General features: G+C 43.7%; 1 protein-coding gene across 1 annotated transcript in view; it reads left to right on the top strand.

Moving 5' to 3' along the window:
• LOC130078675 (sorting nexin-25-like) overlaps positions 1–15,000 on the top strand; it is a 71,940-nt gene that overhangs the window by 48,249 nt on the left and 8,691 nt on the right. The window contains 3 exon segments of the mRNA XM_056244261.1: positions 1,659–1,759; positions 1,761–1,803; positions 7,858–7,989. Coding sequence (XP_056100236.1) covers positions 1,659–1,759; positions 1,761–1,803; positions 7,858–7,989 — 276 coding nt within the window.

The following is a 15,000-nucleotide window of genomic DNA, read 5'->3' as shown; positions in this document are numbered from 1 at the left end:
GTGTTTAGGCGTTACAGCAGCTCTAGAATACAGTTATTGTCCAGATAAAGTTAGTTTAGATTGATTCATTTCCGTTGTAAAGATCATTAGTGATTAACTTAGCGGCCGCTAACACGACACCGCTCTACTGAAGACAGAAACTTTAATGTGTTCTGGCCGCTCATTCGCACGACAGCAGTGTCTGAGGCTCGAGAACACAAACCTTCAAACAGGATCCAAGACGCAAGTTTTGAAAAATTGTAAAACGTGTAAACTTCAAAAACGTGAATTTGTGAACACGCTGACGGCGAGCGCATGCGTATCATGTGCTTAGTCTAAATTTATGCGTGTTTGAATTAGTGTTGTCACGATACTAGAATTTCTAACTTCGATACAATACCTTGAAAAATATCGATATTCGATACCATTTTCGATACCACGGAGAAAAAACTGCCACAATATTAAGAGGGGATTTTTTATTTATTTAACGCTAAATATAACAAGTCTAGAACATGACAATGAGGTGTACTTTACATGAACAAAAATGTCCTGAGGTCTATTTTGTTCATATTTTTTAATTGGACCAGAGCTAACATGATGTATTTTTATTACCTACTGTTATCAAAGATTAAAATATACTGTAACAAAAAAGCACTTAACAGTATCAAATTGGAGGATAGAGTGTCAGTAATGTATAATAATAAGATTAAACATTCAATTTTCAGTTAAAGGCATTTCATTATTGAATTCAGAGATGCCATTGTCTAGCTGTTTAGTTTAATTAATATATGTGTAATCAAATTTATGATAATCGCTAATGAAGGCAAATTGCAGAATTAAATAATAATTTTTGAATAAAGTTAAATAGGCACCAGTTAATTTACATTTGACCACAGTTACAATATTTACTTGTCTAAGATTCCTCAGTCAAGATTATGTTAACTTTAAGAATTACGGTGAAAAAAAGAGACAACACAGACTCGGCCATCTTGGTTAATGTTTCAGAAAAGTTAAAATGAGAAGAGTGTTTCCTTTCGGATTATTTTAGCAGTGGGGGCAGGTCTGTCCAAACAACACACACCCCTGATGCTGAGCATATGCTGCTAAATAGTAGCCTACCCCTGGAGCCTGTTCCTTAAGTCTGTTTTCACCTATACAATGATATTAAAAAATGAGTGATGAGAGGGATTATTTTTACGCGTGTCTGCGCTATTCTCTGACATGCGGTGTTCTTTATCAATCAACCAAAGCCGGTCGCGGGGCCGCCACCCTCGCCATCTTTCCATTCACTTCACTTTTGCTATTTAACCAGAGCGAATGAGACGAGTGCGTCACGTGTGGTGTTTGTCAACGTGCCTTTGGAGAGAAGTGGAAGTGACCGCTCGGCTAGTATCGATACTTCGGGAAATTAGTATTGGTACCGTTCAGATATTTCAGTATCGATATTTATCGAAATATCGATATTTTTGACAACACTAGTTTGAATATATATATATATATATATATATATGTGTGTGTGCAGGCGTGTCTTTCTCTACAAAGTGACATCGCCAAATGACTTGTCCGGCAACGTAATACTGAATTTCTAGTCGTTTCCACTGATCAGGTCCTCTATAACACGACATGAGTCTGGTTTCCACATGCCAACACTCAGTCCTGATGTATTTGTGTGTGTTCAGTGTCATGTGATGGAAGGAGTGGACGTGGCCCTGGACGAAGGCAGTCGAGGCATCAACGAACAGGCCAGTTACGCCGTCACCAAACTACACCAGCTGTACGAAAGCGCTCGGCTCCATCCAGAACGCTCCCCGGCCGGATAAAAAGGTGATTCATGGGAAATACTGCACTTTTATTTCAAACCAGGGTTTGAAATTAACTTTTTAACTCACCGGCCAATTCGGCTGCAAACTTATCGGCCATTTTATATATGTTTATATTAGTACTGTCAAACGATTAAAATATTTAATCGCGATTAATCGCATTAATGTCATAGTTAACTCACGATTAATCGCACATTTTTATCTATTCTAAATGTCTCTTGATTTCTTTTTGTCCCATTATTTTTTCTCATTTTAATGCTCTTATCAACATGGAAAAGTGGATCGGCTTGCTTTGTGCAAATGTTTTTTATTGAAAACAACATTGACATATACTGTGTTCAATTTCACACTAACATTCTCACTTGGAGCAAATAATCTCTCACACAATGTAACACTGTCCATCAATAAAAGGGTGAAAGAAATACTGACGAGGTCCTGATATTGACGAGGGGGCGGAGGATTCGCATCAGCTGTGTGTGTGTGTGTGTGTGTGTGTGTGTGTGTGTGTGTGTGTGTGTGTGTGTGTGTGCTTGGCCATCATCAAGTGGTGTTTCAGACTGGACGTGCTGCGATGATGATAGCTCAGGTTACAACGACAAAACACACAGATCACTTTGGTCTCGTCAATGGAACCATTTGGCAACTTTTTAAAAGTAAACTTTCCATTCAGAATCTTATTGGCGTCCATTTCGGCGTCTCGCGCTCGTCATCCACTCAAAACGTAACGTTAACCTAATATTTGGCCGGCTCGCAAGCCCAAACAAGTGTGTGTGGCGTGCCTGTTGTTTTGTTTCCGGTCTAGCTGGATCCGCTTGCGCTTTGGTCGACGAAGCAACAAAACGTCCTTGCGCGGCGCAAGCCATTGAAATTAATGGGTTTCATAGCGCAGCGCCGCGTCCTGTTGCAAAAGCATGTGAAAAAATAACTAAAAAGTTTGCTAGGCCAAAAAAAAACGTTAATCGCGCGATAAAAAAATTAACGCCGTTAAAATGGGTTTGCGTTAACGCCGTTAATAACGCGTTTAACTGACAGCCCTAATATATATAAATTATATTTTCGCCCAAAATGTGTTTTAGGTGGGCAGATCAATACAGTAAAGAACATCAAAAAATATGTAGGATGTTGAAAAATAACAATGTATTTTCTCTGCTGCGCTACGGCCCTCCCTCCACAGCTCGTCCTCCACAGCGGAGCCCGTCGTGAACGCGCAGGCTAGTAAACAGGCCCACCGATAACAGCGGATAAAAAGTTATATGGCACATTCACTAATAGGGACTAAACGTCAAGAATATGCTTTACATTGACTATGGCCTGCCCATACTTTGACTACAAACTTGATCCTCAAATCATTATGTATTTTGCAATAGCCTACATGTAACTTTATAACGTTGCACTCTTTCTATAAGTTATAAATAGCTAGTAAGATAACGTTATATAACGGTAACTAACGTTACAGTATGTAAGTAATTATTCTAGCGATATATAATGCTAGATAAGGTGTGCTAGTACATTATTTCAGCAACATGACAAGCCAGTGAATTAGCAGGTTTCAATTGTTGCTTAGCAGAGTGCGTGACATTTTATCTACATGTTATGCGGCTAGAGCTTTGACACCGAGTCAATGGGCTCTGTGTAATTCTTTCTTTTTCGCTTGTTTATCGTCATCAGTCTTTTTCCTTTTACCTCTTTGTTTTATGGGCAGGTGTCACTCGAGAATTGGTAGTTTAGGTTGTTTCTCCGTCATAAGCACAGCTGCAGCTCGCCGGCAATCTGGAGTTTGAACGACGGCTCGCGCTGTGCGAGAGAGGGGTGTGATCAGCGCGGACACGAGCGTGATTGACACTGCTAAGACACTCCTCCTGGCTCTGATTGGTTGTTTCTGACCGGGAGCGTGTATTTCTGCAAATGGCAATAGGACCACTGGGAGGAGCCAGAGGAGCTTGATTTTTTCACAGATTATCTGTCTCATATTCTACTGTCAGGACATAATGACAGTTTTAACAAATATGTAAAAAATATTTTTTACAAAAGTTATCTACAGCAGCTTTAATCTTCGCTATTTCTTCAATGCAAATGAACAAGTGCGCCGTTATTAGTTGTGAACCCTGTTTGAAACAATAATAAATAGTAAATTCAGACTCCTTTATTGTGCATCAGACTGCTTGCACGTCTGTGATTGGCCAATGCATCCATGTGATCAAGTGGACAGCGGTAATCTACATGTTTAATTGTGCAGCCTTAATATATGCTTCTTTATGTTTATTATAAATTAGATTTTTTATTTATTTAAAGACATACAGTTCCACAGTTTGTGGTCAGTATAATGTTTGAGAAAGAGTCTCTTCTGCTCACCAAGGCTGCTTTTATTTGATCAAAAATACAGAAAAAATAGTGAAATATTATTATAATGTAAATCAGCTGTTTTCTATGTGAATATACAGTAAAGTGTAATTTATTCCTGTGATCAAAGCTGTATTTTCAGCATCATAACTCCAGTCTTCAGTGTCACATGATCCTTCAGAAATCACTCTAATATGAGGATCTGATGCTCAATAAACAGTTATGTTTATTATCAAAATTGAAAACAGTTCATAGTTTTGTATAAACCATGATATATTTTTATTTTTCAGGATTCTTTGATGAATTAAAAGTTCAACAGAACACAAATCATGTGTAACATAAATTTTTTTACTGTCACTTTTGTTCAATTTAATTAATCTTAGCTGAATAAAAGTATTAATTCCTTTGATAGGCCATTTGTTTCCTATTTATTTTTCATATCTCATCCTAATTTTGAGCTATAAAGTACCTTAAATAAATGAGTTATGTTATACAGAATAATATTTTAACATTATATATTGTATTTATTTTAATATTGTATGTTAATTTTATTTAATATAATAATATTTTCTGTATTTCCCAATTGATTATTCATGTTTTAAAACAAGGTAGCAGGAAAAGAGCAGAACCTGTAGCTTGTCTAAAGTACCAGAATTTCACAAGCAAAATCAAGATGAAATGTAAATATAAAATAAAATCTTAAATTATCGGTAGTGATGACTCAAAGCAGTCGCTGCGGTCTGCAGATAAACGGCTGAGCCGACAGAAATATGTGTGTGAACTTCCTTTGAAAACCACAGACTGAAACTGTAATGACACTAGACTGATGATGAATGCCTTCAATCATACTTTTCGTATTCATTTTGGGAGTTTTATTTTGCACTAAAATAAATAAGCAGTATTTATTAGGGGTGTAACAATATCGTGTCACTATATATCGCAATACAAAAATGCATCAATATGTATCGTGGATAATTCACCCAAAATTAAAATTACTGTGTGAGGAAAAAATTAAATTTTACTGAGTTTTAGTGTCAGTACTACATTAAACGACTATATATAATGTTGAATATAATGTATAATAATAATGCAATGGGGGAATATTTGTGGCTCCTGATAATGTCTGATGTTACCAGTAAAAAGTGGCCGACATTATTTTAAATATATCTAGTCAGTGACAGATTGAAAGCATATTCGACTAAAATAATTCTGTATTTTCTACTTCAGAATCATGAATATTGTTATTCTGGTGTCTCTATTGTTCATTGGGTTTCAGCATCAAGTCCAAGACTATTCATTCACACACACAATGTAATACCAAAAATAGCATTTTAATCAACAGTTATCATAAGTCTTGGAGTATCGCAATAATATCGTGTCGTGATGTGTGTCGAATCGTGACATGAGGGCATCGTTACACCCCTAGTATTTATGTATTTTGGGTAACACTCTACAATAAGGTTCATTAGTTAACATTAGTTAACATGAACTAACAATGAGCAATGCATTTGTTACTGTATTTGTTAATCTTTGTTAACGTTAGTTAATACAAATAATACAGCTGTTCATTGTTTGTTCATGTTAGTTCACAGTGCATTAACTAATGTAAACTAATACAACCTTTGATTTTAATAACGTATAAGTAAATGTTAATAAAGATTAATAAATGCTGTAGAAGTATTGTTCGTTCTTGGTTCATGTTAACTTTTGTAAAGTGTTGCCGTATTTTGTGTGTGTTTGTGTGTATGAGTGTGTGTTTGTGTGTGTATGTGTGTTTGTGTGTATGTGTGTATGTGTGTTTGTGTGAATGTGTTTATGTGTGTGTTTATGTGTGTGTGTATGTGTGTGTTTGTGTGTATGTGTGAATGTGTGTATGTGTGCGTTTATGTGTGTGTTTGTGTGTTTGGTGAATGTGTGTGTGTTTGTGTGTATGAGTGTGTGTTTGTGTGTATGTGTGTGTGTATGTGTGTTTGTGTGAATGTGTGTTTGTGTGTGTGTATGTGTGTGTGTGTATGTCTGTTTGTGTGTATGTGTGCGTTTATGTGTGTTTGTGTGTATGTGTGTGTGTGTTTGTGTGTATGAGTGTGTGTTTGTGTGTGTATGTGTGTTTGTGTGTGTGTATGTGTGTGTGTGTATGTCTGTTTGTGTGTATGTGTGCGTTTATGTGTGTGTTTGTGTGTGTTTGTGTGTATGTGTGTGTGTGTTTGTGTGAGTGTGTGTGTGTGTATGTGTGTTGCGGTTTAATTTAATGCATTAGATCAGGGGTCTCAAACTCAACTTAACTGTGGGCCGCTGGAGGTGGAGTCTGGGTCAGGCTGGGCCGCATCAAGTATTTTCACAAAAAATAGGATTCAAGTATTCCAAAAAAGGAGCACAACTGATCCAATCTTCTCAATATTTATTATTAACGTTTCTTCTGAACAGTTCCTCTGAATTTGAACATTCCTTTCTGTACATGATTGGTTCTTCATGAGCGGTCCTTCTGACAGTTGAAGTTCATTTTACAAACTTTCTTTGTCTATAACACATACTTGTGATATTTATATTTGCTTATGTCCTTTTTATTTTCTTTATACGCAACACATTAATGATATTGAATGTTTTTTTTGGAAGGCACATTTCCTTTTATTATACTTAGAAAAACAATTATTGCTTTTGAAATACAAATATTTGCAGTCATGTCTGCCCGTCTTATTGAATTCTTTCTACACATGTATAGTGTCTCAAATTACTGACTTTGCACAAATCAAAGCAAACCTTCTTATCAACCTGTTAGACACATATTACAAACTCAAAGTGATTATTCTCACATTGTTTTAGAGCAGGGTCTCTCTCCAACACGTCGCTCGCGAGCTACCAGTAGCTCGTGGTCTGATTGGTGGTAGCTCGCCAAGGGGCCGTTCACATATCGCGCTCACATATTTTGCGCGCTCAAGTTCGTTATTTCAAATGTAGGCGCGCGGTAAGCGCGCTCATAATTGAAGCGACGCGCTCATTTTTTCCAGGCGCAGTATGTTTGTACTTCGCGGTTGTCTATGACAACTATTGACAACAAACCCACCGTAAGCTGTCACGAGACTATCTATGGTAGCCCATAAGGGATAAAAAAATAATAATAATACTTTAAAACGCGGCACACGCAACGACGGGCCGCACTAACATTAAAATTTAATGTCAAGTAGGGGGCCACAAAATATCACCCCGCGGGCCGCGAGTTTGAGACCACTGCATTAGATGATTTCTCCGTCACATGATCTCAGGGTCAGTCGTCTGCTCCTGTATTATTCTGCATTATGAATTTTTAAGGCCTGACAGGTAATTTGTTGAGTTCAACTTGTAGAGAAACACACATCTGTGCATATATATATTCAAACGTGCATATCTAAAGACTAAACACATGATACGGATGCGCACGCCGTCAGCGTTTACACATACTCGTGTTTTTAAAGTTTACACGGAGGCTTTTTTTGTTGTGTCGTGTTAGCGGCCGCTAAGTTAATAACTAATGATCTTTACAACGGAAGTGAATCAATCAAAACTAACTTTATCTGGACAATAACTTTATTCTAGAGCTGCTGTAACGCCTAAACACTCTCTGTTACTGTAATCTCCTGTTATCACTGTAAAACTGCTGTGGAACTCTATATGGTTAACAGCGCTGTATAAATGAAGGAGACTCGACTGGGAGCTGAAACTCATCAGAATGCCTCTCCTGTAGATCGTGTCTCTGCTGAAGGAGGAGATCTGCACCATGGAGAAGGAGCACAGCGACCTCACGCTGCACATCTCGCGCACCGACTGCTGGTGTGAGAACCTGGGCGTGTGGAGAGCCGTCGTCAGCAGCGCAGAGGTCAGGAACACAACAGATCAACAGATACACATCAGCACATTCAGTTACATTACAGAAGCAAAGAAGAAGAAGAAAAAAAGTCAAAAGTTTGGAGAGTCTCTTCTGCTCATCAAGGCTGCATTTATTTGACATACATGTACACACGTATAAATATATATATATATATATATATGTGTGTGTGTGTGTATTAACATAGTGTCTGTATTAATTTCGTGTATGTTTGTATTGATGTGTGTATATATATGTGTGTGTATACCTATCTATACACATTAGTAAATTAATACACACACTATGTTAATACACACACATGCATATATATATATTTATATAGTGTGTGTATTCATTTACTAATGTGTATAGATAGGTGTCAAAAGTACCAGCATTTCACTGGCTGACAAAATAGTAATAAGCACTTCTTGATTTTTATTTTTAAATGATCAGTAGTAAAAAAACATCCTCAACCCAGTGGCTGCGGTCTGCAGATAAACGGCTGAGCCGGCAGAAATATGGGTGTGAACTTCCTTTGAAAACCACGGCCTGAAACTGTAATGACACTAGACTGATGAATGCCTCAAGAGATTACTGTGACAGAAACACTTACTAACCTCGTCTATGTAAAGTTTTCACATGTTGTCAGTCATGTCCACGTTCAGCTGGTAAACCTGGTGATCTATCTGTTAATCGGCTGTAAAAGATCCAGCAGTGTGTGCAAGGGTTTCAGGAGATCCAGCAGTGTGTGCAAGGGTTTCAGGAGATCCAGCAGTGTGTGCAGGGGTTTCAGGAGATCCAGCAGTGTGTGCAGGGGTTTCAGGAGATCCAGCAGTGTGTGCAGGGGTTTCAGGAGATCCAGCAGTGTGTGCTGGGGTTTCAGGAGATCCAGCAGTGTGTGCAAGGGTTTCAGGAGATCCAGCAGTGTGTGCAGGGGTTTCAGGAGATCCAGCAGTGTGTGCAGGGGTTTCAGGAGATCCAGCAGTGTGTGCAAGGGTTTCAGGAGATCCAGCAGTGTGTGCTGGGGTTTCAGGAGATCCAGCAGTGTGTGCAGGGGTTTCAGGAGATCCAGCAGTGTGTGCAGGGGTTTCAGGAGATCCAGCAGTGTGTGCAAGGGTTTCAGGAGATCCAGCAGTGTGTGCAAGGGTTTCAGGAGATCCAGCAGTGTGTGCAAGGGTTTCAGGAGATCCAGCAGTGTGTGCAAGGGGTTTCAGGAGATCCAGCAGTGTGTGCAGGGGTTTCAGGAGATCCAGCAGTGTGTGCAGGGGTTTCAGGAGATCCAGCAGTGTGTGCTGGGGTTTCAGGAGATCCAGCAGTGTGTGCAAGGGTTTCAGGAGATCCAGCAGTGTGTGCAAGGGTTTCAGGAGATCCAGCAGTGTGTGCAGGGGTTTCAGGAGATCCAGCAGTGTGTGCAGGGGTTTCAGGAGATCCAGCAGTGTGTGCAGGGGTTTCAGGAGATCCAGCAGTGTGTGCAGGGGTTTCAGGAGATCCAGTAGTGTGTGCAGGGGTTTCAGGAGATCCAGCAGTGTGTGCTGGGGTTTCAGGAGATCCAGCAGTGTGTGCAAGGGTTTCAGGAGATCCAGCAGTGTGTGCAGGGGTTTCAGGAGATCCAGCAGTGTGTGCAGGGGTTTCAGGAGATCCAGCAGTGTGTGCAGGGGTTTCAGGAGATCCAGCAGTGTGTGCAGGGGTTTCAGGAGATCCAGCAGTGTGTGCAGGGGTTTCAGGAGATCCAGCAGTGTGTGCAGGGGTTTCAGGAGATCCAGCAGTGTGTGCAGGGGTTTCAGGAGATCCAGCAGTGTGTGCAGGGGTTTCAGGAGATCCAGCAGTGTGTGCAAGGGTTTCAGGAGATCCAGCAGTGTGTGCAGGGGTTTCAGGAGATCCAGCAGTGTGTGCAAGGGTTTCAGGAGATCCAGCAGTGTGTGCAGGGGTTTCAGGAGATCCAGCAGTGTGTGCAGGGGTTTCAGGAGATCCAGCAGTGTGTGCAAGGGTTTCAGGAGATCCAGCAGTGTGTGCAAGGGTTTCAGGAGATCCAGCAGTGTGTGCAGGGGTTTCAGGAGATCCAGCAGTGTGTGCAAGGGTTTCAGGAGATCCAGCAGTGTGTGCAGGGGTTTCAGGAGATCCAGCAGTGTGTGCAGGGGTTTCAGGAGATCCAGCAGTGTGTGCAGGGGTTTCAGGAGATCCAGCAGTGTGTGCAAGGGTTTCAGGAGATCCAGCAGTGTGTGCAAGGGTTTCAGGAGATCCAGCAGTGTGTGCAAGGGTTTCAGGAGATCCAGCAGTGTGTGCAGGGGTTTCAGGAGATCCAGCAGTGTGTGCAAGGGTTTCAGGAGATCCAGCAGTGTGTGCAAGGGTTTCAGGAGATCCAGCAGCGTGTGCAGGGGTTTCAGGAGATCCAGCAGCGTGTGCAAGGGTTTCAGGAGATCCAGCAGTGTGTGCAAGGGTTTCAGGAGATCCAGCAGTGTGTGCAAGGGTTTCAGGAGATCCAGCAGTGTGTGCAAGGGTTTCAGGAGATCCAGCAGTGTGTGCAAGGGTTTCAGGAGATCCAGCAGTGTGTGCAGGGGTTTCAGGAGATCCAGCAGTGTGTGCAGGGGTTTCAGGAGATCCAGCAGTGTGTGTAAGGGTTTCAGGAGATCCAGCTGTGTGTGCAGGGGTTTCAGGAGATCCAGCAGTGTGTGCAGGGGTTTCAGGAGATCCAGCAGTGTGTGCAAGGGTTTCAGGAGATCCAGCTGTGTGTGCAGGGGTTTCAGGAGATCCAGCAGTGTGTGCAGGGGTTTCAGGAGATCCAGCAGTGTGTGCAAGGGTTTCAGGAGATCCAGCAGTGTGTGCAGGGGTTTCAGGAGATCCAGCAGTGTGTGCAAGGGTTTCAGGAGATCCAGCAGTGTGTGCAGGGGTTTCAGGAGATCCAGCAGTGTGTGCAAGGGTTTCAGGAGATCCAGCAGTGTGTGCAGGGGTTTCAGGAGATCCAGCAGTGTGTGCAAGGGTTTCAGGAGATCCAGCAGTGTGTGCAGGGGTTTCAGGAGATCCAGCAGTGTGTGCAGGGGTTTCAGGAGATCCAGCAGTGTGTGCAGGGGTTTCAGGAGATCCAGCAGTGTGTGCAGGGGTTTCAGGAGATCCAGCAGTGTGTGCAGGGGTTTCAGGAGATCCAGCAGTGTGTGCAAGGGTTTCAGGAGATCCAGCAGTGTGTGCAAGGGTTTCAGGAGATCCAGCAGTGTGTGCAAGGGTTTCAGGAGATCCAGCAGTGTGTGCAAGGGTTTCAGGAGATCCAGCAGTGTGTGCAGGGGTTTCAGGAGATCCAGCAGTGTGTGCAAGGGTTTCAGGAGATCCAGCAGTGTGTGCAAGGGTTTCAGGAGATCCAGCAGTGTGTGCAGGGGTTTCAGGAGATCCAGCAGTGTGTGCAGGGGTTTCAGGAGATCCAGCAGCGTGTGCAAGGGTTTCAGGAGATCCAGCAGCGTGTGCAAGGGTTTCAGGAGATCCAGCAGTGTGTGCAAGGGTTTCAGGAGATCCAGCAGTGTGTGCAGGGGTTTCAGGAGATCCAGCAGTGTGTGCAAGGGGTTTCAGGAGATCCAGCAGTGTGTGCAAGGGTTTCAGGAGATCCAGCAGTGTGTGCAGGGGTTTCAGGAGATCCAGCAGTGTGTGCAAGGGTTTCAGGAGATCCAGCAGTGTGTGCAAGGGTTTCAGGAGATCCAGCAGTGTGTGCAAGGGGTTTCAGGAGATCCAGCAGTGTGTGCAAGGGTTTCAGGAGATCCAGCAGTGTGTGCAGGGGTTTCAGGAGATCCAGCAGTGTGTGCAAGGGTTTCAGGAGATCCAGCAGTGTGTGCAGGGGTTTCAGGAGATCCAGCAGTGTGTGCAAGGGTTTCAGGAGATCCAGCAGTGTGTGCAAGGGTTTCAGGAGATCCAGCAGTGTGTGCAAGGGTTTCAGGAGATCCAGCAGTGTGTGCAGGGGTTTCAGGAGATCCAGCAGTGTGTGCAGGGGTTTCAGGAGATCCAGCAGTGTGTGCAAGGGTTTCAGGAGATTCAGCAGTGTGTGCAAGGGTTTCAGGAGATCCAGCAGTGTGTGCAAGGGTTTCAGGAGATCCAGCAGTGTGTGCAGGGGTTTCAGGAGATCCAGCAGTGTGTGCAAGGGTTTCAGGAGATCCAGCAGCGTGTGCAAGGGTTTCAGGAGATCCAGCAGCGTGTGCAAGGGTTTCAGGAGATCCAGCAGCGTGTGCAAGGGTTTCAGGAGATCCAGCAGCGTGTGCAGGGGTTTCAGGAGATCCAGCAGTGTGTGCAGGGGTTTCAGGAGATTCAGCAGTGTGTGCAAGGGTTTCAGGAGATCCAGCAGTGTGTGCAAGGGTTTCAGGAGATCCAGCAGTGTGTGCAGGGGTTTCAGGAGATCCAGCAGTGTGTGCAAGGGTTTCAGGAGATCCAGCAGCGTGTGCAAGGGTTTCAGGAGATCCAGCAGCGTGTGCAGGGGTTTCAGGAGATCCAGCAGCGTGTGCAGGGGTTTCAGGAGATCCAGCAGTGTGTGCAAGGGTTTCAGGAGATCCAGCAGTGTGTGCAAGGGTTTCAGGAGATCCAGCAGTGTGTGCAGGGGTTTCAGGAGATCCAGCAGTGTGTGCAAGGGTTTCAGGAGATCCAGCAGTGTGTGCAAGGGTTTCAGGAGATCCAGCAGTGTGTGCAAGGGTTTCAGGAGATCCAGCAGTGTGTGCAGGGGTTTCAGGAGATCCAGCAGTGTGTGCGAGGGTTTCAGGAGATCCAGCAGCGTGTGCGAGGGTTTCAGGAGATCCAGCAGCGTGTGCGAGGGTTTCAGGAGATCCAGCAGCGTGTGCAAGGGTTTCAGGAGATCCAGCAGTGTGTGCAAGGGTTTCAGGAGATCCAGCAGTGTGTGCAAGGGTTTCAGGAGATCCAGCAGTGTGTGCAAGGGTTTCAGGAGATCCAGCAGTGTGTGCAGGGGTTTCAGGAGATCCAGCAGTGTGTGCAAGGGTTTCAGGAGATCCAGCAGTGTGTGCAAGGGTTTCAGGAGATCCAGCAGTGTGTGCAGGGGTTTCAGGAGATCCAGCAGTGTGTGCAGGGGTTTCAGGAGATCCAGCAGTGTGTGCAAGGGTTTCAGGAGATCCAGCAGTGTGTGCAAGGGTTTCAGGAGATCCAGCAGTGTGTGCAGGGGTTTCAGGAGATCCAGCAGTGTGTGCAAGGGTTTCAGGAGATCCAGCAGTGTGTGCAAGGGTTTCAGGAGATCCAGCAGTGTGTGCAAGGGTTTCAGGAGATCCAGCAGTGTGTGCAAGGGTTTCAGGAGATCCAGCAGTGTGTGCAGGGGTTTCAGGAGATCCAGCAGTGTGTGCAAGGGTTTCAGGAGATCCAGCAGCGTGTGCGAGGGTTTCAGGAGATCCAGCAGCGTGTGCGAGGGTTTCAGGAGATCCAGCAGCGTGTGCAAGGGTTTCAGGAGATCCAGCAGCGTGTGCAGGGGTTTCAGGAGATCCAGCAGTGTGTGCAGGGGTTTCAGGAGATCCAGCAGTGTGTGCAAGGGTTTCAGGAGATCCAGCAGTGTGTGCAGGGGTTTCAGGAGATCCAGCAGTGTGTGCAGGGGTTTCAGGAGATCCAGCAGTGTGTGCAAGGGTTTCAGGAGATCCAGCAGTGTGTGCAAGGGTTTCAGGAGATCCAGCAGTGTGTGCAAGGGTTTCAGGAGATCCAGCAGTGTGTGCAGGGGTTTCAGGAGATCCAGCAGTGTGTGCAGGGGTTTCAGGAGATCCAGCAGTGTGTGCAGGGGTTTCAGGAGATCCAGCAGTGTGTGCAAGGGTTTCAGGAGATCCAGCAGTGTGTGCAGGGGTTTCAGGAGATCCAGCAGTGTGTGCAGGGGTTTCAGGAGATTCAGCAGTGTGTGCAAGGGTTTCAGGAGATTCAGCAGTGTGTGCACGGGTTTCAGGAGATCCAGCAGTGTGTGCAGGGGTTTCAGGAGATCCAGCAGTGTGTGCAAGGGTTTCAGGAGATCCAGCAGCGTGTGCAAGGGTTTCAGGAGATCCAGCAGTGTGTGCAAGGGTTTCAGGAGATCCAGCAGTGTGTGCAAGGGTTTCAGGAGATCCAGCAGTGTGTGCAGGGGTTTCAGGAGATCCAGCAGTGTGTGCAAGGGTTTCAGGAGATCCAGCAGTGTGTGCAAGGGTTTCAGGAGATCCAGCAGTGTGTGCAAGGGTTTCAGGAGATCCAGCAGTGTGTGCAGGGGTTTCAGGAGATCCAGCAGTGTGTGCAAGGGTTTCAGGAGATCCAGCAGTGTGTGCAGGGGTTTCAGGAGATCCAGCAGTGTGTGCAGGGGTTTCAGGAGATTCAGCAGTGTGTGCAGGGGTTTCAGGAGATCCAGCAGTGTGTGCAGGGGTTTCAGGAGATCCAGCAGTGTGTGCAAGGGTTTCAGGAGATTCAGTGTGACCAAATGAAATGCTTTACTTTTTTTTTTTTTCAAATGTGTGCCAAACCAATACATGTAGACGTCGAGTTTTAAAATATTTGGTATTTGAGTGAAATGCTCTACTACGCAGTGGCAATCAGAGTCTTTGAACATAATTTAATCATCATGTTAAAAACACAGTAAGCCTCCAGTTGCTTTTTAGGAAGTGGTTGCAATGGTAAAGATGCAATATTATAAATATACTGTATATAAATGCTTACATTTAAAGTAAAATATATATAATTTCAAAATTAAGCATGTGTGTATATATATATATATATATATAATCAATGCTTATTTTGAAAAATTATCTATCTATATACTTATTTTTGAAATTATATATAATTTACTTTAAATGTAAGCATTTATATACAGTATATTTATAATATTGCATCAAACATTTTTTAGTGTATATATGTATGTGTGTATGTAAATATGTATATACATAAATACATACATGCATACCTGTATATATAAATGCATAAATGCTTATTTTTAAAAATTCCATCCATCCATTCACTCATCCATCCATCCACTCATCCATCCATCCATCCACTCATCCATCCACTCATCCATCCACTCATCCATCCATCCATCCATCCATCCACTCATCC

Source organism: Rhinichthys klamathensis, unplaced genomic scaffold (assembly GCF_029890125.1).
Source record: "Rhinichthys klamathensis goyatoka isolate OS25496 unplaced genomic scaffold, OSU_Roscu_1.1 h1tg000947l_1, whole genome shotgun sequence".
NCBI classification, from domain to species: Eukaryota; Metazoa; Chordata; class Actinopteri; order Cypriniformes; family Leuciscidae; genus Rhinichthys; species Rhinichthys klamathensis.
This window is presented reverse-complemented; position numbering and strand designations above follow the sequence as displayed.